This window comes from Podarcis raffonei, chromosome 8 (genome assembly GCF_027172205.1).
Source record: "Podarcis raffonei isolate rPodRaf1 chromosome 8, rPodRaf1.pri, whole genome shotgun sequence".
In the NCBI taxonomy this organism is placed as follows: domain Eukaryota; kingdom Metazoa; phylum Chordata; class Lepidosauria; order Squamata; family Lacertidae; genus Podarcis; species Podarcis raffonei.
The window spans coordinates 68,711,010-68,735,997 of record NC_070609.1 but is presented as its reverse complement, the minus strand read 5'-3'; the positions used below and the strand labels follow the sequence as shown (position 1 = coordinate 68,735,997).

The window sequence follows — 24,988 nt, the reverse complement described above, 5'->3', positions numbered from 1 at the left end:
TGTACTCGCCTACTGCTTGTAGGCTTTTCATAATGTGCATCTGGTTGGCCACTGTGAGAACAGGATGCTGGACTAGACACTGCCTTGGCCTAGCGTGGCTCATGAAATGTATCATAAAGAGGAGGCCGCAGAGGGGATGCAAAGCATCGACACCTTTTTTTATCAAGCGGTTTGCGGAGGGAACAAATTATGCAGCTTGCAATGCAGAAGTGAAACGAAACTGAGAGCCAGCACCACATTTCTTGGTACGGCAAGCCAAGAGGGTCAATGCACTAGAGTGTTTCTTTTCAGCTTGTTATTCTGCCCCATTATCTGATTGCAGCATTTCCATCATAAGAGTGATGAGCTCTGCCAAGAAGTGGACTACAGTATCTGCATCCGCAAAGGGTGACGAGTTGGCAGCTATTTAATTCGTTTTCTTCATCCTCATTGCAGGAGAGCTATGCTGAGGAACTGACCTTTGGCATGTACACTACTCTCTGTTCTGTAAAATGGAATGCTTTTTGGTAGGGAGGGCTGGGAGATTCTGCAGGCATGGTGGCTGCATCAGCAGCCTTGGGTGTGGACCTTTCTGCTTCTAATGTTGCCCTGTGGGCATGGGAAGGGCTGTAGCTCAAAAGCAGAGCATCTGTCTTGCATGCAGAAGGCTACAGGTTCTGTCCCCAGCACCCCCAGTCAGTGTAGGTTGACCAGTGGGTTTGACTCAGTATAAGGCACTTTCCTATTTCCCCATGTCTTAAGAGAAGTTCCATAGCTCAGTGATAGAGCACCCGCTTTGCATGCAGCAGTTCCCAGGTTTGATCCCCATCATCTCCAGGCAGGGCTGCCAGTCAGTGTAGATGATACTGAACTAGATGGAACAGCGGGTCTGACAAAGGAAAGGACATCTTCCTCTGGGTTGAAGCCATGGTGTTACTGCTTCCTGGCCACTGATCCATCCTCAGAATTGGGCTCTTAAGCCAAACTGCATGCTCCCAGCAGCCACGTGGTATGGTCCTTCCTGGACTGTAAGTGTGATGATACTGAGGGAGGCTATGAAACAAATGGGAGAAGAAGACTGCTTAGTTCTGGAAGATCTGTTGAGCATCATACATTTCATTTCATTCCAAAATGACACATTTCTGAACCTACCAGGGTGGGGCGAACCCCCCAAAAAAACCCATTTACCTTGCTTCCAACAATGTTCCATTTTTGACATGCCACAGTATTTATCTACCACCTCCTAATAGCGTATCAAGTAGCAGGCAGTTGCCGGCTAATTGCTTCCCAAACATAATAACCTATCATCATCAAACATTTGACTTTTTAAATACTTTGTCTTTCTTCTTTTCCTCTTTTTTATCCCCCCTTTTTTTTGCCTTCGACAAGGCTCGGTCTCTCCCCCCACCTTGCTTTTCCAGTGCAACTCTGAATTGCACAAGAAAGGAAATGTTAAAATGTTCCACACAAAGATAATTAAAATCTTTTTCTCCAAGCCACAGCCAAATGTGGCAGACCCCCTTATCACTGCAGGAATTTTGAGCAGGGCTCTTGAATTCCTTTGAGATACGGTTCTGGTAGATTAGCATGTAGATCCTACAATTATGTTCCCCTTGGTCTCTTTGAAAGCTATTACGGCCTGATGTAATTTTTTCTCTCCCCTTCCTCTTCTCCCCCGGTTACTTTCTCACTATGTCCTAAGTGTTCCTGATGGAACATAAGGCAGAAGCGTGTAACACAAATTTAACAAAGAGGGCAGGAAAGAATGACAGAAAAGAATTGCCTGGAGAGATTCAATCCCTCCCTTAATGCCATGAGTCCTAATCTAACCCCAAGGAACATAAGAAGCCACCTTATAACAAGTGTGGCCATTGGTCCATCTAGTGGTCTGTCTACACTGGTGGGCAGCCTCTCTCAAGGATTTCAGCTATTATGATTTCAGGCAAAACCAGTGTTGTGCAGAGGTTAGAGCAGAGCTTTCCAAACTGTGTGTCGCGAAACGTTAGTGTGTCGGCTGCAGGGCTGGAAAGGGGTTAGCTTAATCTCTGGTTTGCTAGTAAAACTGAATTACTGTGTCACGAAATGATACATGTCTATAAAGTGTGTCACCAGCATGAAAAGTTTGGAAAGCTCTGGGTTAGAGTGTCGCACTTAGGGAGACCAGGGTTCGAATCCCCGTGAAGGTCACTGGGTGACCTTTGGGCCAGTAACTCACTCTTGGTCAAACCTACCTCAAAGGGTTATTGTGGGGATTGATTGGGGAGGGGGAGAACCTTGCATGCCACTATGAGCTCCATGGAGAAAAAGATGGACAGATGGATGGATAGATAGATAGATAGATAGATAGATAGATAGATAGATGATTGATTGATTGATTGATTGATTGATAGATGATAGATAGATAGATAGATGATAGATGATAGATAGATAAATGATAGACAGATGAGATAGATAGATAGATAGATAGATAGATAGATAGATAGATGATAGATGTTAGACATAGATATAGATAGATGATATAGATAGAAAGGTGATATAGATATAGATATAGACAATATAGATATAGATACATAGACAGACAGATAGGTAGGTAGGTAGGTAGATAGATAGATAGATAGATAGATAGATAGATAGATAGATGATAGAACTATCTCTTTGAGCCCGATACCTGGAGATGTTGAGGATTAAATTTGGGACCTTTTCATTCAAGGCAGATGCTCTACCACTGATCTATGTCTCTCCACAAAACCCTTACACTTGTGCCTTCACACTAAACTCTGGTTTGGCTTAGCGTTATGTGAACCAGCTCCACTAACAGGCTTTAGGGCAGTGGTGAGAAAGCTTTTCCAGACCAGGGGGCCCCATTTCCTCAGCTGTGGGTATGGCAAAAGTACAGGCATGGCCAGACAACACACTGCTTTCTGGGTAAAATCACTAGGGGAGGATGTAGAACAGGGCCAAGGGGCGCAGCCCAGTGTGTGTGACCTGTGGAGACTCCCAAGGTCTGGAGGGTCAGCCCACAAACCTGAGGCTGCACAGACCTGCCTTGAGGGTCCTGCACTCCTTTCCCCATAAAGTCAGAGAGAGATTTAGAGCTCTATAGGGTTGGTTATTTCCCACTGAGCAGTGTGAATTGTAGCATATCTGACTGCAGTAGGTTTTGCACCCAACACAGACTCCTAATGGATATCTTCATTCAGCAGACATAGAGTTCAAGCATGACAATGCAGAAAACAGGCAAGATGTTCAGAACTGGGGGGGGGGGGCACTGAAGAGTTCCCACACCCTGCCCACCAAACTTTTAAGTATGAGGTGTGATGCACTCGACCACGAGGCTCGCTCACTTGGAGGGGATGTGAGGATTGCAAGCACCCATTCATCCAGGGTGGGTGGGAGGCAATACCTGGTTCTGGGCAGCAGGACTACGCCCTCTTATTCATGCTGATTGTTTGCTGCTCCTTCAGAGTTTCCTCCCACCTTGGCTGCCCAAAGCCCTCCCCAGCCTCCATTTAGACCCTCTGCTCTTCCTGTAGACCATGGGGAGCAGCCGGCACCCGGGAACCCCCTTCTGAAGTGGCTGGAGTCAAAGCACAACAGGGAGATGCCCCCCATCCTCTGACTCCACTTCCCAGCACCCAGCCTCTCTAATAGGGGGACCACATGCCCCAGTTTAGAGAGAATGGTCTTCTCAGCCCAGTGTCAAGATAAGGAACTATAAAAAGAGAGTGCAGCATTGAACCTGCCCATCAACCCTTTAAGACCTAGACCCTTGTAAGACCTGGAACCCTTTAAGACCTGGAACACAAACTGAGCAGACACACCAGTCACCTGAGCCCTGTTGTTCCCACTAGAGTGAGATGTCTTGTATTCCTGTTTAAAGGATTATAGTTCTGTCTAAGTTTGCATTTGTAAATAATAATAATAATAATAATAATAATAATAATAATAATAATAATAATAATAATAATATTTATACCCTGCCCATCTGGCTGGGTTACCCCAGCCACTCTGGGCAGCTTCCAACAAAGTATTAAAGTACAGTGGTCTGTTAAACATTAAAAGCTTCCTTAAAGAGGGCTGCCTTCTTATGTCTTCTAAAAGTCTGGAAGTTGTTCTTCTCTTTGACATCTGGTGGCAGGGTGTTCCACAGGGCGGGTGCCACTACCGAGAAGGCCCTCTGCCTGGTTCCCTGTAACTTGGCTTCTTGCAGTGAGGGAACCACCAGAAGGCCCTCGACACTGGACCTCAGTGTCTAGGCAAAATGATGGGGGTGGAGACGCTCCTCCAAGAATTAGAACATGTGAACATTATGGGTTGTATCCAGGGCTGGTCCTACCTAACATTGATGGACATGACTAACTTAGGTCATTAATTTCAATCCGTCTACTCCCCACAGGACCTAGCTGCATACAGCCCTATTGAAATCACTGTCATCTTTCACCTTCTGTTTTCAAGATCCCTGTCTCTCTTTTTGGGCAATGCAAAAGTGGCTTTATATACGGGTTGTATCCAATGTAGTCCTATGCAACATGGACCCATGGAGAGCAATAGATGTGACTAACTTAGGTCCATTCATTTCAGTGGTCTACTCTGTGAAGAACTGGTGTTGGATACAACCCCCCCCCCTTTATGCCTCTGTTTATTTGCTCATCTTTTTAAATTGAATGTTATGGTTTGTTCTGTAAATATGAATAAGAACATTTTAAAAAGTAGTGACAGTTACAGTCTTTATATTAGCAGTAAAACTGTTAGTGGAAGCGAGTGAGCAAGAAGCTTTAATTACAAAGCAAGCTTCTGAAACGGAGGATTTCAGTGCTGAGGAAGGTGGGAAACCGTAAAGCAAAAGCAGGAAGAAAGAAGAAGAAATTTACCAAAGCTTCTGTTTCAAGCGAGGAGGAAGAAATCCTGCTCTGTCCCGACTCTCCTCCCAGAAACCGCTCTGCTGGAAAATTTACAGCGCTAAGCCGATTGTTTGGTTTGGCACTCTGGTCAGGATGCTGTCTTGTAAACTTAATAATAGCTGCCCTCCTTTTAATTTGTTTGACCTTGACTACAATAATTTATTATGTGCGTTAGAAGGTTTCTCTCTCTCCCTCCTCCCCCCGTGACTTTTCTTTAAAACAAAGAATTTGGCTTCTTCCCCTTGACTGCGCGGAGAGAGCTGTGCCTCGGAATTCCCTTTGGCTTCAGTTGCTCATGTGGCGGCTGGTTAGCAATAGCCTTCGTATTTAAACAGAGGACAGAGTTTTATTTTTTATTTCCCTCCTTTACATGTATATTTGAATCCCTGGAAAACCTAAAAGGCTGGTTTTTCCTCATTGGAAAGACATAATTAATCTTGGTCTTGGTGAATGGTTAGTTCAGCATCTCTCTGCATTTTGTCAGTGCTGCTGACAATGTCTGCCTTTTCGTTCACCCTCCGCCTCACCCCCACTTTAAGTCTGCCTTCAGATTAAACTCTCTGGGCTAGGGAGGTAAGAAGGTTTTCCATTCTGCATTCCCATGCAGCGCTGTCTCCATCCTGCTGCAGTTTGCCTTCTGCCAAGACCGTCGTTACTTCTCTCACTGGCCATTGCGACAGAATTGTGCAGCCTGGATAATCTGCAGAACAAATTACGCAATTGATTGCGTAAATAATGCAAGATGCATTGTCTTTCCATCATTCCACCCCATTCATTTCAACACAAATAAAAAAGGGGTGTGTGTAATCAATTGCATATTGTTTGCATATCGTTTTGGCTCTGGTCCCACTTGCATGACATAAAAAGGTTCCTTGCTTCTATGATACAGGAAGAACCATAAGAAGAGCCTGCTGGATCAGACAAATGGCCCCTCTTGTCCAGCGTCCTGTTTCCCCAGAGACCAACCAGATGGCTTGGGGAGGCCTCAAGGCAAATCCGTTCCTTTTTGGGTTCTCATTCTTCCAGCCTCAAGTTCCGTTCTCCACATTTCCACATCAGTTGGCAATGCAGGAGGCGGGGAAGTCCTCATGAAAATTAATCAGCATTTTACACAAGAAGAGCCTTGCTGGATGAGGCCAATGTCCCATCTAGTCCAGCATCCTGTTCTCACAGGGACCAACCAGATGCTTGTTGGGAAGCCAGCAATCAGGATTCAAGCACAAGAGTGATCTCCCTTCCTGTGGTTTCCAGCAATCAGGGTTCAGAACCATTGCTGTCTCCAAATGTGGGGGCAGAGCATAGTCATCACAGCTAGTAGCCAGCCCTCTGCTCTGTGAGTTTTAATCCATGTAGGTTGGTGACCCCAGCCCTGTCTCCTTCAGCATCTGGTTGGCCATTGGGAAAACAAGATGCTGGGCTGAACAGCCCTGATCCAGCAGGGCTCTTCTGATGTTGTCCTGTTCTCCGCTCCAGCCAGTGTGGTGTAGTGGTTAAGAGCGGTAGACTTGTAATCTGGTGAACTGGGTAACCTTGGGCTAGTCACACTTCTTTGAAGTCTCTCAGGCCCACTCACCTCACAGAGTGTTTATTGTGAGGGAAAGGAGAATGTTAGCTGCTTTGAGACTCCTTCGGGTAGTGATAAAGCGGGATATCAGATCCAAACTCTTTTTCTTCCTTCCTTCCTTAGAAGTGCACACGTACCGCTGCGAGGACTGCGATGAACTCTTCCAGTCAAAGATGGACATGAGGCGGCACAAGAAATACTCTTGCAATGCCGTCAGCTCCCTCTATGAGACCCTCAGCGAGGAGATCAAGCAGGAAGGGGCTTCCGATGGGCAGGTCCACGAGTGCAAGGATTGTGAGAGGATGTTCCCAAACAAATACAGGTAATGCACCTGGGAACCGGTGAGATGCTGAGCATCCTGGCTGGGGCTGGTTGGAGTTGGTCCAGGACACCTGGGGGGCACCAGGTTTACTCTGTAGCCCTCTTACCCTGTTAGACCTCTTTCAAAATTAGGCTTGCTAGAGTTAGTAGCGATGGGAAGACCTGTAGTATCTGTGCAACATGTCCGCCCATTTCTCTCTTTCAGCTTGGAACAGCACATGATCATCCACACTGAGGAACGGGAGTACAAATGTGACCAGTGTCCGAAGGCCTTCAACTGGAAATCAAACCTGATTCGTCACCAGATGTCGCACGATAGCGGCAAGCGATTTGAATGTGAAAACTGTGTAAAGGTATGGCTGTGATGGGCGCCATTGATTGACTCTGGTTGTGGTCCCAACCACTCAAGAGGATCAACCCTACCTTCCTTTGAAGATGGGGAAATAAAGGGACAGAGGAAGACTATTTTGAAATAAAACAAATGCTATGGATTGGCTGGACACAGAGGAATGGTGGGAGGCACTGGGGAACTCCCAAGGGAAGAAGGCTCAGAGCCCTGAAAGAGGTGGTGGGATGAAGATGAGTGGTCAGAGGAAGAAGACTGGGAGTAAGTGGAGGGGTTGGCAGCTAAGGAGGCAACGGCTTAGTGAGCTGGGAGAGTCTGTGGTAGAGAGAAGTGCAGAAGGCAGAGAGGAGGGAGGCCAAGAGGCAGAGATGAGTCAGGCTGGTGAAGAAGCCAGGGTTTCTCTCCCTCCTGCTACAACAGGCTCTCCTCACCACTGGAGTTGCAGTACTAGGAGAGGCATGAAGAGGGAGGAACAGAGACAGGCATGCAGGCATTGTCTCAGATTGCTTGGGAAGGACCTAGGAGAGGAGGAGACTTGCTGGGAAGGCGGGGACCTTCAGTCCCCACAACTGCCTCTTAGGCGCAAGACCTAATGAGAAGAGTTGATGTGTCATTAGGCCTGGTGCTCTTGAGCTGACCTTATACTTCTAATAAAGCGTTAACTTCACTTACTCCATATGATTTATTGCTGACTTGCTCTTGGCAACAATTCTGCAAAAAAGCGAAAAAGACACTTTAATCTCAGAAACAAACCCTACCTCACAGGGCTGTTGTGGGAATTAAAGGAGGTGGGGCAGTACCACATATGTTGCCCTAGGCTCCTTGGAGGGAGGGGGAAGGTGGGATATAAATGAAATGAAATAAATAAGTCTCCAGTAAACAGAACTTCACAGTGAGATGAATTTATGTGGCTTTGTTCCTCAAAAAAGTTCTCTATCTCTTTCTGCACTCCCTATTTCCAGGTGTTTACTGACCCCAGCAACCTCCAGAGGCACATCCGTTCTCAGCACGTCGGCGCACGGGCGCACGCTTGCCCTGACTGTGGGAAAACCTTTGCCACTTCTTCCGGCTTAAAGCAGCACAAGCACATTCACAGCACTGTCAAACCTTTCATATGTAAGTTGTCATGGCTGCCTCCGAGAGCGGGCCAGCCACTATAATTGCACATATCCTGAGCTGTAGCCTCCACCACCACCCCCTCCGGCCTCTGCCAGCAGCAGCCGCTGTAATTTTATAGGTCAGAGCACCAGATTAAATTCTGCCGCAATTCCCACCCCCCACTTCACGCACGGCTCCTGTTTTTTCAGTAAACATTTGAGGCAGGGTTTTTTTTGTTTTTGACAGGTTAAAAGCTGAACTCCGCAGTCAGTCGGGCCAATTTTGCCTGCATGTTACGTTGCAGCAAGCGCACACCCACACGCCATCCCGCCCCCGAATCCTAGGAACATAGGGAACTGCCTTATACAGAGTCAGACCATTGATCTCTCCAGCTCAGAATTGCCTCCAATGACTGGCAGGGACTCTCCAGGCTGTCAATCAGGGGGAGTCTCTCCCAGCCCTACCTGGAGATGCCGGTCTTTGAACCTGGGACCTTCTGCATGTAATGCAGATGTTGCAGGCTATGGGGACCTTTTGGTCTGATCCACAAGGCTCTTCCTGTGTCTGTGCAAAGAGCCCTTCCCCACTTCATCCCTGCCCCCTTTCTTGGGCAGAAATAACCAACTCTGGGCAGCTTCCAACACACATAAAAACATAATAAAACGTTAAACGTTAAAAACTTCCCTATACAGGGCTGCCTTCAGATGACTTCTAAAAGTTGTGTAGTTCTCCATCTCCTTGACATCTGATGGGAAGGTGTTGCACAGGGAGGGTGCCACTACCAAGAAGGCCTTCTGCTGGTTCCCTGTAATTTTGCTTCTCACAGTGAGGGAACCACCAGAAGGCCCTCGGAGGAGAACCTCAGTATCAGAGCGATGGGGGTGGAGACACTTCTTCAGGTCATTTAGGGTTTTAAAGGTCAGCACCAACACTTTGAATTGTGCTCGGAAACATACTGGGAGCCAGTGAAGATCCTTTAGGACCAGTGTTATATAGGACCTCTGCCTGGTTCCCTGTAACTTTATTGTGCCAGAAGGCCCTCAGAGCTGGACTTCAATGTCCAGGCTGGACGATGGGGGTGGAGACGCTCCTTCAGGTATTCAGGGCTGAGTAGTTTGTTAACTGTGCTGGGTATTGTAGCTCTGTGATGGGTAAACTACAGCCCCCAGGGTTCTCTGGGACAAGCCCCATGCTTTTTAAATGTGCAGTGGATGCATTTTAAACATATGGTGTGGATGTGACCGTCATCTTCTACACAAGGAATTGTCTCAGCCAATGTTTCCAGTGAGGTAATAGGCTTGGTAAGCCAAAGTACTACATGAGGGGCAGCAATCAAACTGCTAGCACATTTGCAAAGCTAAGCAGGGTCCGGTGTGGTTTCAAATTGGATGGGGAACCCCATGTTGAGATTCCTGCATTGCAGGAGGTTGGACTAGATGACACTTAGGGTCCCATCCAACTCTACAATTCTAGGATGCAGCATTTCTGCAAATTTGCTTGCTGCGAAATCCTTTGCTGCTGGGAAGTGGGGAAGTTGCTGGCTCACCAGGGCAAGGCAGCACTGGGCTACATGGGCTAAGGGGTTATGTTTGAAATTTATATGTAAAATGATGTTACTCCTCCCTCCCCCCCATGCTCCGCTTCAACAGGGTGGCACCCAAAACCAGTAAAAAATAACAACAAACAATCATGATTTCAGGTTGATAGTTTTTTAAAAACTATCAATTCTTTATTGATTAAAAGATTCACATGTCTATACAAACATTATGTACTATCTCTTTAACAAGTAAAAGAAAAAAGAAAATTATATAAAATAGAATATTTATAAAGAAATAAAGAAGTGACAAAGATAAGAAACAAAGAAATCAATTCTTAAAAAAAGAAACAAAGTTATTTACATAGTAAAAGTACTCATCCGCACAATCCTTCTCATTATACTGTTTGATATAACATTCTTTTTTACACAGGTTTACATTGTATAATATCATTTCTTTCTGCTTTATATACGTTCCTTTGATCTTTTTCTTTACAAATATCACTCAATCACTCATCCAACTAAGTTCTGTTCATTACTTTATTATGAAACACCACCTGATTTCCAACCAGTTCTTTCATATTAATTTCATATTGGGTTTTGGTATTTTGGTTTCTGTTGATGCTTTAGGTGAGGTCTGCCACAAGTCCTACACGCAGTTCTCCAACCTGTGCCGCCACAAGCGCATGCATGCCGACTGCCGGACCCAGATCAAGTGCAAGGACTGCGGCCAGATGTTCAGCACCACCTCCTCACTCAACAAGCACCGTCGCTTCTGCGAGGGGAAGAACCATTACAACCCCGGGGGGATATTTGGGCCAGGCTTGCCTCTCACTCCCAGCTCAATGATGGACAAATCCAAGCCATCTCCTGCCCTTAACCATGCCAGCCTGGGGTTCAGCGATTACTTCCCATCCCGGCAGCACCCTGGAGGGCTCCCCTTCTCCCCCGCTCCCCCAGCGTTCCCATCCCTCGCCCCTGGGTTCCCGGGCATCTTCCCTCCTTCGCTGTACCCCAGGCCCCCTTTATTACCTCCGACGCCGCTGCTGAAAAGCCCCCTCAACCACACTCAAGATGCCAAACTTCCCAGCCCCCTGGGCAACCCAGCCCTCCCTCTGATCTCAGCCGTAAGCAACAGTGGCCACCCCGCCTCCGGGGAGGAGCGTTACAACAGCAGCAACCTGGGGAACTCCTACCTGGAGAAGCTCAAGGCCAGGACCAGCGACATGTCAGACGCAAGCGACTTCGAGGATGTCAACACCACCACAGGAACGGACCTGGATACCACCACCGGGACAGGGTCTGACCTGGAGAGCGACGCGGAGAGCGACCGGGACAAAATGAAGGAGAAGAGCAAGCCGTCCGAGAGCAAGCCGGATTTCGGCAGCGGCGCAGTGCCCACCAGTTCCGCTAACAACATGAGTGACCTCCCCCTCTTCTACTCGCAGCATTCCTTCTTCCCTCCCCCCGAAGAGCAGCTCCTCCCCATGGCAGGAGCAGCCAATGACTCCATCAAGGCCATCGCCTCCATCGCGGAGAAGTACTTTGGGCCCGGCTTCATGGGGATGCAGGAGAAGAAGATGGGCTCCCTCCCGTACCATTCCATGTTCCCCTTCCAGTTCCTCCCCAACTTCCCCCATTCGCTGTACCCTTTTACGGACCGCACCCTCAACCACAGCTTGCTGGTCAAGGCAGAACCAAAGTCGCCCAGGGACCTTCACAAACTGGGCAGCACCAGCTCTGAGTCGCCCTTCGACCTTACCACAAAGCCAAAAGAAATCAAGCCAGCCTTGCCGCCCCCCAAAGTCCCGCCCGCTCACCCGTCCGGGGAGGAGCAGCCGCTGGATCTCAGCATCGGCAACCGTATCCGGGCCAGTCAGAATGGGAGCCGGGACTCCCGGAGGAACCACGTGTACGGAGAAAGAAAGTTGTTGGCCAGTGAAGTATTACCCAAGATCTCTCAGGCTCAGATGCCGCCACAGCCATCACTGCATTACGCCAAGCCGTCTCCTTTTTTCATGGACCCCATATACAGGTATTAACATAGCCTGCCTTAATCGCACGTGTTTGCAACTGAGGCCAACTGAGCCCCAGCGACAACAGTGGTGGCAAGCAGTGGTTGGGGTTGCCACCGCTACTGAGTGACTCCAACCCTGGTGTGTGAAGCAATCACTCGGGTCTGGTCTACTTGCCAGCAAAGTTCTCAGGGACTGAGCAGAGGAGGAATGGTGGAGACCACCTCCCCATCCTAACTTAAGGAAGAGGAAGACAGCAGATTTGCTACAGGGGTTTGAGGGAGGTCAGAGCTCAGAGGCAGAAGAGGGGGGAAATTGGGAAATCATGGGAGAGCTAGAGCAAAACCAGCTGGCACGTTGTCATTAGAAAGCATTTCAGAGCCTCCATCTCCCAGAACCCGGAGAGCCTTGAAAGTAGGGGAGCAAAGAGCTCAAAAACAAAGGGCCCGTAGCAGCACTGGTAGAGGAGGCAATGAGAATGACAAGGATGGGGGAGAGATGGGGGGGGTGGAGATTCACTTGGGACAACACCATTTTCCAAGAGGCTGGGTTCTATAGACTCTCTCTGTAAAGATTAAAATAAAAAAGGATGGTAAGAAACTTTATACTTTCCTGGGCAACCAGCCGGGAGCCGCTGACAGCATCCTGACAAAAGTTGACCATTAGCTGTGGCTGCAACATGGTTATGTTATTTGCATGTCGAGACCCCGCAGCCACCCCCTCGTTGGAAATAACTCACACAAGGACACGGATATTAGGTTTATGTTATTGGGCAAATTTTGGCCACAATTTTATTGAAATTACAGAATGTGAGTGGTATTGGCTTAGGCATTGACTGGACCTGACTATATCTGACTCCTGCCCATTGTGCAGGAAGTCCCCAGTAAGGGTAAGCCACCGGTAGGGGGAGCCCTGTCGATGCGGACCAACTCAAGCTCCCCCTGGTGTTCCCGTCGGGGTCGTGTCAAGGCCTTAGCCCCCCAGCCGGGCTTCAGACTAGAACAACACCCCCGGATTCCTTTAACGGAATACCCTTAAGCATGGAGGGGCAGGTGATGGCCACACCTCCCCTCCCCCACACTAGGTCAAACAATGCCTAACTGCCATAACTGGCCACGCCCCCCCCGGCCAGCGGGTTGGCTGGCCGGGCTCTGACGTGGCCGGGATCCCCCAGGCAACGGGGGACAAGGTCCCCCACTCCCGGTGGGGAGTGGGTGGCCATGCAGTCCACCGCAACTCCTCCCCACTGGGAAGTGGAGCAGATATATCACGTTGTATCCAATGAAACTCTTTGCAGAGTAGATCCACTTTAATTAATGGACATGACTGAACTAGGCCCATTAATTTCCATTTTATTCATTGAAATGAACGGCGCTAGGTCCTTAACATTGAAGCGATAACTTTAGTTAAAAACAACAACTCAGTTCCTCAGCCCAGTGGCCAATAAATTCACCTCCATATCCAATGCCATTGACAAACAGAATACACGTGGATCAATTAAAATGAAATAAAATGTGCAGTTACATGAAGCAAATATTTTCCAAAGCCAGTATCTGTGGCCAGACATGCTCTGATGAATAGGGTTTCTTCTGTGGCAGGTAAACAAAACAGAACACCAACTTGAGCACGACTCTGAAAGTGTCATTGCTTTTTTTATGATGTGCTGCAGCAAACATTTCTTTCCAAATTGAAAAAAGAAGACATTTTAGTCTTCTGCCAACACTGGCCATCCCCACCACCAGAAGATAGAGTAAGGGGTGCCAACTTGAATAAAATATTTGGAGCGGGGCAGGTAAGCCCCGCCCCGCATAATCGGTCACATGACATGGTGCACACACACTATTTGAATAGTAATGCCCATTAACTTTGGGGGGCCCTGGCCCCCTCAAACATTTTATGGGGGGGCGCGAAGACCCTAGGAGTTGGCTAGGATAGAGTCATTTGAAAACAAGCTGACTGTTGGGCTAGGAGATTGTTTTCATCAAGTTATCATCTTAAAGCTTTTTTGCCTATGTAATAGGTGTATCTGTAACTCATAGGCTACCTTAACTTCTATTGTAGCAAATTAATGAGCACGACTAACTTAGGTCCACCCATTTAAATGGATCTGTTCCAATCAAACATACAGCACATGCACTCCTGATCGTTCTTGGTCTGATACAGTCGTACCTTGGTTTTCGAACAGAATGCGTTCCGGAAGTCTGTTCGACTTCCGAAGCATTCAAAAACCAAGGCGTGGCTTCCTATTGGTTGCAGGAGCGTCCTGCAGTCAATCAGAAACTGTGGAAGCCGCACTGGATGTTCAGCTTCCAAGACAAAGTTCGCAAACCAGAACAGCTATTTCCAGGTTTGCGACATTTGAGTTCTGAGTTGTTCGTGAACTAAACTGTTCGAAAACCAAGGTACAGCTGTATAGGACACTGGCCTAGATAAGCTCTTCTTACCTTTTTGTTGTTGTTGTTCTTAAGTATTGTTGTTGGCATTCATCTGTCTTGAGAGACAATGGTTGTGCTCCTCCAGGGGTGAAGTCAAACCACTGTGTTAGCAGCACCAAAGTGATCTCCCTGGGGCACAAGCCTGGGCAGTGAGAATGGGGGTCCTGGGCTGCCCAGATGACAAACTTCCACTCTTGGGCTCGCTGATGTGGTCCAAAGGAAAGCAGAGCAGTACCTTTGGCATCAGCTTGGCAGCAGGAGTTGCCAGAAAGAGGTGTACAAGACGCCATCCAACTGTTTGAGGGAATTGTGTCGGGCTTAAGTATATAGGCTTGTATAGGACAAGTGGGTCCAAAATTAGGAAACCAGAAACCGTGATCTGCAAATTATGCACGGTGGAGAAGTTTGGGAAACCATGAAGTCCATATGGGAAGATGCCAAGGAACTGTCAGCCAAGGTGATGCTGGCCGGGCATGTTGAGAAACCGGGAGGGGGTGGGTAAGGAAGAGGAACTCAAGTTTTCTCAAGATCCCTTTTCAGATTGGTACTCCATGAGGAGGGCTTCCTTGTTCTCACTCATGAGATCCTAAGGACTTTGCTCAAAGCTTTATGTTGCCTCTCCCAATCATGCTCGTCTAGGAATGCCATTCCAGGTATGAAAAATGGCCCTGACCATTTTCGGCTTTGTTCCTTGGGAAATAGCGACGGTAACAGTAGAGATGGAAGTTATTCCAGTGGGATTCCAGCACCTCTGCGTAAGGGCTGGAAAACGTGCCAAAATAACAGAGGTTGGAGGAAGCTTTGCCAGTCAAAACAGAAAGGCAGGAAACGGCACAGGAGCAGAAGACAGATGAATGAGATGGATCGGGGGGGGGGAGAGACATGCTCAGTGAGTTCCTGGGAGATGTGAAGGATTAGTAGCGGGTTCTTTGGGGGGGGGGGAGATTTCAAAGTTAGAAACAAGTCAAAGGTTGTAAATCCAACTGAGGATGCCATGAGTTAGCAGTCTGGCAAGCTCAGAAAATAGAGAAATGCAAGTTGGACCCATAACATATTATTGCTGCTCAAGGACACATTCCAGCAAGGTGGAAACACTTTGGCAGGAGTGAGAGGTGTGGCCTTGGGAAAGTTGTGAGGGCCAGATAGAGAGCCCTGGGGGGGCACATTTGGCCCCTGGGTTGGAGGTCCTTCACTCATGCTCTTAAACCATGAATGGGCCTGCTCTGAGTTGGATTAATGTTTGTTTCAGCCCATTGTTATCATCCTGGCACAACAGTAAGGCATCCCTTGGCAGAAACCAGGAAGGGTAGATTATATATACATATATTCTTAGTTCAGTTGTTAGAGCATAGGACTCTTAATCCCAGGTTTGTGAGTTCGAGTCCCATGTTGGGCAAAAAATTCCTGCATTGCAGAGGGTTGGACTAGATGGTCCTCGTGGTCTCTTCCAACTCTACAATTCTATGATTCTTCTGGTTTTCCCTGGAGGCCCTGTGAGGTATGTAACCCTCTGTATTGCTGTCCAGCAGGGTGGAGAAGCGGAAGGTGGTAGATTCAGTGGGCGCATTGAAGGAGAAGTATCTGAGACCATCCCCGCTGCTTTTTCATCCTCAGGTAAGACCAATTTTTTTTTAAAAAAAAAATGTTGTATTTGACTTTGATGCAGTTTGATGAGAACCGACTTTGTCTGGAACCTCCCGGACAGATGTGTGGATCAGAGCAGCAGACTGTATCCAGCTAAGACCTACTTTGAGTTGACCCATTGAAATGATTGGGCCTAAGTTAATCACGTTCCTTAACTTCTACTCTTAGTAGGACTGGCAGAGACTACAGCTCATCATTTTGCAATTCCCTGGATTTTGCAGTAGTTTCCAACTCAGAAAATCGGCCCCAAAAAGGCATTGCAAAAAAAAAAAAAGTTCATTTGTGGAGATAAAATAAATTTTATTTTTTATTTTTTAAATAAATTTTATTGGTGCGTGTGTGTCCCCCCCCCCCAGGTACAAACCTAGCACACCAGAGATAAATTTTCTACCCCAGCCAGGTACTTGTTTCTAGCCTGACGTCAGCAACATCAGCAGCAACATTATTATTATTAGCCTTATTTGAACACCAGGGCTTTTCAGAGCACCCAAAGCTCTGAAATACTTTGCAAGTTCTCATGAGACTGTTGATTTCAAGGTCGTGGATTCAAGCCCAACACTGGGGGGGGGAATTCCTCCATTGCAAGGGGTTGGACTTGATGACCTTCATGGTGCCTTCCAACTCTACAATTCTATGATTCTATTATTCTAGGGCCCCTCATAACTGAGCACACAAAAATGACATTTCATTGAATGAGACCATTGGCCTAGTGCTATCAAGAGCAGATTGGCAGGGTCTTGTGCTTCTGCAGGGTCTTGTGTGTTTCCATGACTTTGCTAAAAGATCTATAAGGCCCCTGCACAGGGGTCCCACCATATTAGGGGCCCCTTACTTCACTCTCAGCTTTAAGCACCTTTGCTATCCCTTAAGCAGAGGGGCTAGCGATAAAGCACAAGCCATCAGTGTCACATCTCAGTTTCCCTTCTGTTGGAAACAGTAAGAGTCTACCCTGTGGTTTCATTTACAGGGTACTCAACAACCATTGTTTTGCGGCTGGAGCTTTTCCCGCCCGATATGGTTTTGCTTTCACAGCTAAACTTAGTTCCTTCATTGTTTTGTCTCAGCCTGAGAGTTTGGTTAATAACTTCCCCCGATTTTCCATTTGAGGAGGTCCTACAATGGTGACAGGCTGGCCAGGGACATCCTGTGTTTGTGTGGGTTAGAATAGCAGGAGAGAAATGATCTGATAGCTGTCCCAGAAAGTCTGGTGAGAAAGCTATGCGCTCCGAGAAAGACTGTGTGCTGGGGGCACAGAAGGGTCTAAGAGTCAATCTCATAAAATTTGGACTGTGGAAAACATCTGTCACATTGGTTGTCTGTCAAGTTAGTATCTGTCAACAGAATATATACAATGATGGTGGCCGTTCTCACCATCACAATTATCAACAAGTTCTTTATTTTTTCCCAAACCACCTTTCCTCCAAATAGCCCAGGGCAGCATGTATGAATCCCTCATTCACACTCACCCACCCATTCGATTCTCACAACAGCCCTGTGAAGTATTGTAAGCTAAAATATAGTGTGTACCTCATGGTCATTCAACAAGCTTCTTGACTGAGTGATGCTGTGAACCTCTGGAATGGTGGGGCTAGGTTGTGGGCCTGGATGGGGAAGAAACTTGATTTAGCTTGCATATAAAGGTGAACCCACCTAATTCACACTTTCTGAAACAATACATGAAATGAAACAAAGCCATTCATTGAAATTGGCACTCCTCCGAATTTTGCAGTGTAGTTCCCGAGCCAAGTAAGTCATATACTGGGACAAAGTGTCCATAAAGAGGCAGATATCTGTGATTATAACATTAAGAGTGCCTTGTATTAGGAGAAATTGCTTTGCAAAAATGTGCAAAATTGTACATAAACATTGCAATAAATTTGCTGGTGAATTTTCACGAAGGCCTAATAATAATAATAATAATAATAATAATAATAATAATAATAATAATAATCACACAAACTGGTGTGGAAATGTGGAGTACTGAACTTAAAGTTGGAACAAATTAGAAATTGAGAGAAACAAAAATGGACAGACTTGCCCTAACTGTGAGAAGCAGAGTAGTGGGAGCTGAGAGCCAGAAGAGCGGCTAGTTGTCAGGACCATAAAGCAAGTAAAAAAAACAAACCAAGGAGGCAAGAGCAAAGAGCAAACCAAGTCGAGACTAAAGCATAACCAGACACAGGGACACAGCAGAGTTCAGGAAGAGTGTTGTTCCATCAAGGATCAACAAGAACAGGAAGTCCTCTTAAACTACTTCTTGTCCAGGAAGGTCCAATATACACCTTCAGTGAGCACAGTCAATGGCGGAAGCTATTTCACCGGGTAGCTTCTATACACATCTCAAAGCTTCACCACATCGGGGTGCTGCACACAGACCCAGCTGTTCCTGACACCATTTCCTGGCTGTAATTTGCAGTGCAATGTAGATTAATTGCTTAAATTGTGTGCCCATAGTTCAAGGGGTAGGGACCATTTCAGCCTGAGCTGGACAGGTTCCAGCTGGGCAAAAGCACTTGAGGAGAGTATGAATCAGGGCCAGGGAGGGGTGTGGCCTGAGGAGAGGTGCAGGGGCCACAGAGAGAGCTTTGGAAGGCCACATTTTTCCCCTGGGACCAAGGTTCCCCACTCCTGGAACATTCCTAGAAGGGGACAAGTCTATCTGTCTAAAACCCTTGAAATCCATGCTGTGGCATTCCTTGCAAGTGCTATTTGTCAACAGCAAAATATCAGCATAAGTTTGGGATAGTCAACATGGGGCTGCTTTGCAGACATTGTTGGACTCCTCCTTCCATCAGCACCCCCACCAGCATGGCTAAATGTCGGGGACGATGGAAGTTGTAGTCTAACAACCTCTGGAGGACCACAGGTGAGCTAACCATGGACAGCTCTTTTTGATAGCCAACTCCTAATGCTTTGTCATTTAGTTTTACTGGGCCGTGGCAGGGTTTTTGAAACCGAAATGCTGATTTGTACAACATCTGGCATTTCGGAGAACACTAGCCTTTGGAAACCAAGGACAATAACATAAAAAAATAAATATATGCTGGATTCCCATGCTGGAATTTCTGAAAACATGACATGTATCTCTCTTTTGTTTTGCAAGGGGCAGGAAGGGGTATAAACAAAAGAAGGCTTTCCCCCCCTGCACTGATTTTTGTATGACTCCAGCATGATCTGTTTTGAATGAACCTCTGCCTGCACAATCATTGGCAAGCCCCCCCCGCCCCCGCCCCGATGACTGTCTTTCCTTCTTCCTCTTCTCTGCTTTTCTTTTCTTCCTCATCTCTATTTGTCATTTCGAACCGGTTGCTCCTGCCTTAAATAGCAAATGCTGCTGCCAAACGGAGAGGCCAGGGCCTGCCTTTAGAATTGTCGAACGAGCCCACGACATCTCACACTGGCAAACCCTCTGTGATTAAGTGCCAAAAGAGCGGGGAGCGACAAAAGCCGCCACCAGGTACTCCGGTAAAGGGCTGAGTGAAAAGAACCCTCGACGAGATCCACCAAGTGTTTTGCAACCTGCTCGGTTTTGTTACATGACTGGCAGCGGGGGCTGGCCCTCTGTTCCCTTGTGCTATTATCATACAGGCCTCAGATCTGTTCTATTAAATAACACAAAATGGCTTTTATGGGACTCCTTTTATTTTCTTTTTTAAGGTTTATGATTGGTTGTCAACCTTCTGCAATTTATTCCTCAATGATCAGGACAGCACTCTCTATCTATCTTCCTTAATGTTGTCCCTTGTTTTCTTTCCTTCTCTCTCTCTCTCTCCCCTTCCCCTTCCTTTCCTTTTTTTCTTACTCATTCTCTCTGTCTCTGCCTCTCCCCCTTCCCTTCTCTCCTATTTTCTTAGTCATTCTCTCTCTCTCTCTCTGTCTCTCTCTCTCTCTCTCTTTCACACACACACACACACACAGAGAGAGAGAGAGAGAGAGAGAGAGAGAGAGAGAGAGAGGTAGGAGGGAATCAGGGGGGGGCTGTACATGTTCCACATTTTAATGTAAAGCCACTGACTTCACACTTCGGAGAAACTGAATTTGGCACATCCGTCTGTCATTAGAAGTGGTATGCATTCTTAGGCATTATCTCCAGTCCCATTTCAACAGAGCAGGAACATGCCAAATGCCAGCTCTCCCAGGTACCCAACAGAGCACCTTGTTTTGTGACTGAGAGATCTCTCCTGCCATCAAAAGTGTGACCTCCCATCCACAACATTGGACTCTTAATTCTGAGCCTTGCACCCTCCCTGCTCAGCCTCCGTTGCTCTTTCCTTCCCGCATAACAATACCATTAAGACAGTTTTTAATCGCCTAGCTCTTGGCGTAACACAGCAAAGATTTATCTTACAGGGCAACCATTTCGCTTTACTTTATTGGGCTGTTTCCCCTGCAGAACAATGTTAACCAGCTATAAGGATGAGAGGTTTAGCACAGACTCCAGTGTGCTAGTTATTGCAGGTTTCTACATGGGGGGGAGGAACATTTGGAAGAAAAAACAAGCTGGGAGTAAGGACGGGATGGTTCTCACTGAAAGGCCAACTTACCTAAATTGCAGAGTCTGAAAGCATGTGTGCACTGAAACACACCTCTCTGAATTTTGCACTGCAGTTCTGCAGCCAAGTAACATGTTTTAAAATATGCATGTACTAGGAGAAAATGTGCACATAAATGTGTCCATTGGCAAAACTAGTATAATAAAAATACATTATATTAAGATAAATGGCTAAAATGCTGGTGAATTTTCATGAGGATATCATCAGCAGCAGCATCGCACACTAATGTGGAAATGTGGAGAGCTGAAAGGTAGAAGGGGGTGTTACTGGGTTGTTGTTTTTATTTTTATTATATATATTGTGATTTTTTATCTTGATCTTATCTGTGAACCGCCCTGAGACTTTCGGGTATAGGGTGGTATATAAATTCAATAAATACTACTAATAATAGTAGTAGTAGTAATAGGAAAATGAGACAAACTGAAACATTCACCCACCCCTAGGTGATGATAAAGCAGCAGACCGGCTCCTGCAGCCTGGTCTGATCTAAATGTTTGCACCTTACATCATATAATGTGCAGAAGAACTCCAGAGCAATATCTCATTAAAATCAAGGAAGTGGAGTGGCTAGGCCCGACTCGGAATTATCTCTGTCATAGATAGATAGATAGATAGATCTGATAGATACAGATGACAGATTAGATAGATAGATAGATAGATAGTGTCAGCATCGCCCTTGAGCCAGTGCCACCAACTGGACTCACACACTTCAGCCCCGACTGGGCTGGGTGACCTGGGTAGCACTTCCAGAGACCACCTTCTGTACAGGAACAGGTCAAAGTGCTGTGGAATCACAGCTTAGAGTTGTGAGCACCGGATTCACTCCCACAAGAAGACAGTCGTCGCACAGCAGAGTATAGCAGAGTACAGCAGAGCATAAACGACTCGGAGAGCAGCTCTGTAGAATATCTTCTTTTATTCTATCTACAACTATAATACACAATACAGAGCTAAATGAGGTCTAAATGAAAATGCTGAACTGCACTGAGTGTCTGCAGCTGCTCTTAGCAGCAACCTTATCTATACACACGATCTCTCTCTAACACTCAGTCTCTCTCTCTCTCTCTTTGATGTGAGGCTGGAGCGGAATAAGTAGAGAGCAGAAACCGCCCCCTCCTCTCTGGAGAATCAGCAGAGAAACATCAGCAGATTCTTGGATATGTGAGGGGTGAAATCTCCTCAGATAGATAGATGATAGATAGATAGATAGATAGATAGATAGATAGATAGATAGATGATAGATAGATAGATGATAGATAGATAGATAGATAGATAGATAGATAGATAGATAGATAGATGATAGATAGATAGATAGAGATAGATGATAGATAGATAGATAGATAGATAGATAGATAGATAGATAGATAGATAGATAGATGATAGATGATAGATAGATAGATGATAGATAATAGATGATAGATTAGATAGATGATAGATGATAGATAGATAGATAGATGATATAGATAGATAGATGATAGATAGATAGATGATAGATAGATAGATATAGATGATAGATAGATAGATGATAGATAGATAGATAGATAGATGATAGATAGATAGATCTGATACATGCTTATAAGCGTGCCTGGTTGGTAGGATCTAGAATCCTGCCACCATCCTGCTTGTTCAAAATCTATAAACAAATTGTGATGGCCACTACGGGTGACAAACCTTCCCCCTTCTCTGAACAGATGTCGGCAATAGAAACCATGACGGAGAAACTGGAGAGCTTTGCAGCCATGAAGGCGGACGCCGGCGCTTCCTTGCAGCCCCTCCCGCACCATCCCTTCAACTTCCGGTCGCCGCCCCCAACACTGTCCGACCCCATTTTGCGCAAGGGCAAAGAACGCTATACCTGCAGGTAAGAAGCGAAGGGCTGCGAGCAGCTGCTGCAAAGAACAAGGAAGAGAAAAGGCTCGGCTTGAGGTGGGATGCAAGATCTGGGACAGAACTCTCTCTGTTCACTTCTCTCCTCCTTCAGATCACCAGGGAGAGGTAGCAAGAGTGTCCCCACACGCTGCCCTTTTGCAAGCGATCCATTAGCATTGAGCCTTGAAAAGCCCATAGAGTTGAAAGAGAAAGTGGGAAAGAGCATCACTTTCCCAACTTCCTCCTTCAGCTCTATGGACTTGTTGAGGGGGAAGAAGGTAAGCTGCCTCACCAACTTGTAGACTCGGAGGCACGGTGCGGTGGTGTCAGGGGGCTCAGAAGCTTCATGGGCACCAGAAGGAAGCCTCAAGGATGCCATTGCACACATGGACACCCTCTTGGTGACCCCTGAGCTAAGAAAATGAAACAAACAGCCTCTTCCTCTTTCTGATTTCTTTGCTTGAGATTCCCTCTACCCCCTCATGCCAGTTAGTAACCTCTGGATCACACCACTATAGCAAAGGGCCATGGAGGAAGGCTGTCATTCAGTGGTAGAGCATCTGTTCCTGCGATAGCCATAAGTCTAGGGTCTGAACTTCACTGTCTTCCCGCCTCCTAGGTACTGTGGTAAAATATTCCCGCGTTCAGCAAATCTGACCAGACATCTGCGGACACACACAGGAGAGCAACCTTACAGGTAAGGAAGAACGAACGTAGTTTTAAATCTCAGGACAAACAGCGGGAAACAGTCGATATAGACTTTTTTTTCTGAAGAGAACTATCAGCAAGAAAGGTTTGGGGCAAATATAAAGGAGCCTGATTTATCAGTGGAACTGACTGCCACAGGATCATGGGATGGCGACTCAGCGTAGATGAACCTAGCAGACTCACAGCAGATAAGCATTAGCAGGGATGCCTCAGAATGGAGCCTCCATGTTCAGGGCCTCTCTACCACAGGTACCCTTTTAGAGTTTGGTGTGGAGCAGAAGATAAACCGCAAAATATCTGCTGTTGCCGGGCGGGGGGGCGGGCTCCACAAACCTGATAATTTCTAAGAGTTTTATCCATTGAAATTAATGGGCATGACTGATGTAGGCCCATTAATTTCAATGGGTTTACTCTTGAGTTAAACTTATTAGGATAATGGCAGTTTTTTATAATGGCGCTGGGTAAAGAGAAATTTCAGCCCAATTTTGGGGGGAGGCGGAGGTTGGATTTCAACCATTTATTGAGACGATTTGCCGGTGGGGGTGTGTGTGAAAGAGAGTGGGCATAAAAGTAGCTTTAGCAGGAGGAAATAGGTGGTCTGAAGCAAAGGAAGGATAAAAGAAGTAGTAGAGGAGAAGGAAAAAGCTTGTGGAGGGCCACTCTATTATAGTGTTATAGATTAGGGAGAGCGAGACCCTAGAAATTAATAAATGGTAATGGTAAAGGGACCCCTGACCATTAGGTCCAGTCATGGCCGACTCTGGGGTTGCGGTGCTCATCTCGCTTTATTGGCCGAGGGAGCCGGTGTACAGCTTCCGGGTCATGTGGCCAGCATGACTAAGCCGCTTCTGGCGAACCAGAGCAGCGCACGGAAACACCGTTTACCTTCCCGCCAGAAGGTATTTATCTACTTGCACTTTGACGTGCTTTCGAACTGCTAGGTTGGCAGGAGCAGGGACCGAGCAATGGGAGCTCACCCTGTTGCAGGGATTCGGATCACCCACGTTCTGATCGGCAAGCCCTAGGCTCTGTGGTTTAACCCACAGTGCCACCCGCGTCCCAATGCTCCTAGTATGGGACTCACAAAAGAGTGTCTGGTTTTCAGGCACACCATGGGGCCTCTGAAAATCCTGGGGACCTTGGTCAGGGATAGACTATACTTGACATGTGTCAATTACTTTAAAATGTTTTCAGCTGGCCCTGTTGCGTTTGGGGGAGACTCCTTCTCCATCAGCAGAGCGAGGTCTCCAATTTTCACCCCAAAGCCCTGCCCCTGTCCTCATGGGAGCTTTCAGCTCTGCACTAGGCTTTTTAGTTTTATTTTTCATTCTGGTCAAGACCTGCTTCCATGGCCACTGCCTCACCCCCATGTGCATTCTGCAGTTGCTTCCCCGCTCCCCGCTCTTCCAATCTGTCTGTCGAGCTGTTTTGCTGTTTGAAGGAGATGAATGCTGCCGTGTTCCCTTGTCCGGAGCCCAAAGCACACATCAGATCATTCACAGCTTGTTCAGTCCATTTTTCTTCCAAAAAAGGAGACTTTGATACTTAGCATAAGTTAGCAAAATAAAGTTGTATTTGGTCTGGTCCTCTCCCAGAAACAGGGCTGGGGAAAGTCTGTGCATTTTTATTATTTTTTAGCAATCAAGGTTTGACTCCTGCATAGTAATGGCACTCCGGAGAGGGAAGGTGGCGTTTTGCAAAGAGCATGGGCCACTGTTGGTTTTTTGTTGTTTTTTTTCGCAATGTTGGCTTCTAATTTTAGCAAAACAAATGGCTCCTTGGAAAGCGTTCTGGCTTGGCCTGGGCAGGAAGAAGCCCATTGCTAGGTTCTAGCTCATATATTTGGACCGTTTCCCCCCCCCACACACTTCAGCTGCTTACGTAGTTCCTTTGTTGACCTATTTAATCTGAAGAGATTAATCAAGCACCTGACTGTGAGTTAGCATGAACTTCAGGGCAAGCAAAGCAGAGCTGAGTTGATGAACTTTGCTCCAATCCCAATTCCCAGGGCAATCCTGGGC

The 24,988-nt window shown here is 46.8% G+C and overlaps 1 protein-coding gene across 7 annotated transcripts in view; it reads left to right on the top strand.

Annotated features, from left to right (window-relative positions):
- Positions 1–24,988, top strand: part of PRDM16 (PR/SET domain 16) — a 455,772-nt gene that overhangs the window by 412,100 nt on the left and 18,684 nt on the right. For 6 of the 7 annotated variants that reach the window (XM_053400643.1, XM_053400640.1, XM_053400642.1 and 3 more), the window contains 7 exons: positions 6,568–6,766; positions 6,971–7,118; positions 8,074–8,227; positions 10,374–11,778; positions 15,720–15,807; positions 22,082–22,251; positions 22,879–22,956. In XM_053400643.1, coding sequence (XP_053256618.1) covers positions 6,568–6,766; positions 6,971–7,118; positions 8,074–8,227; positions 10,374–11,778; positions 15,720–15,807; positions 22,082–22,251; positions 22,879–22,956 — 2,242 coding nt within the window. The remainder of the gene's footprint in view (positions 1–6,567; positions 6,767–6,970; positions 7,119–8,073; positions 8,228–10,373; positions 11,779–15,719; positions 15,808–22,081; positions 22,252–22,878; positions 22,957–24,988) is intronic. The other variant, XM_053400641.1, reaches the window with a different exon arrangement.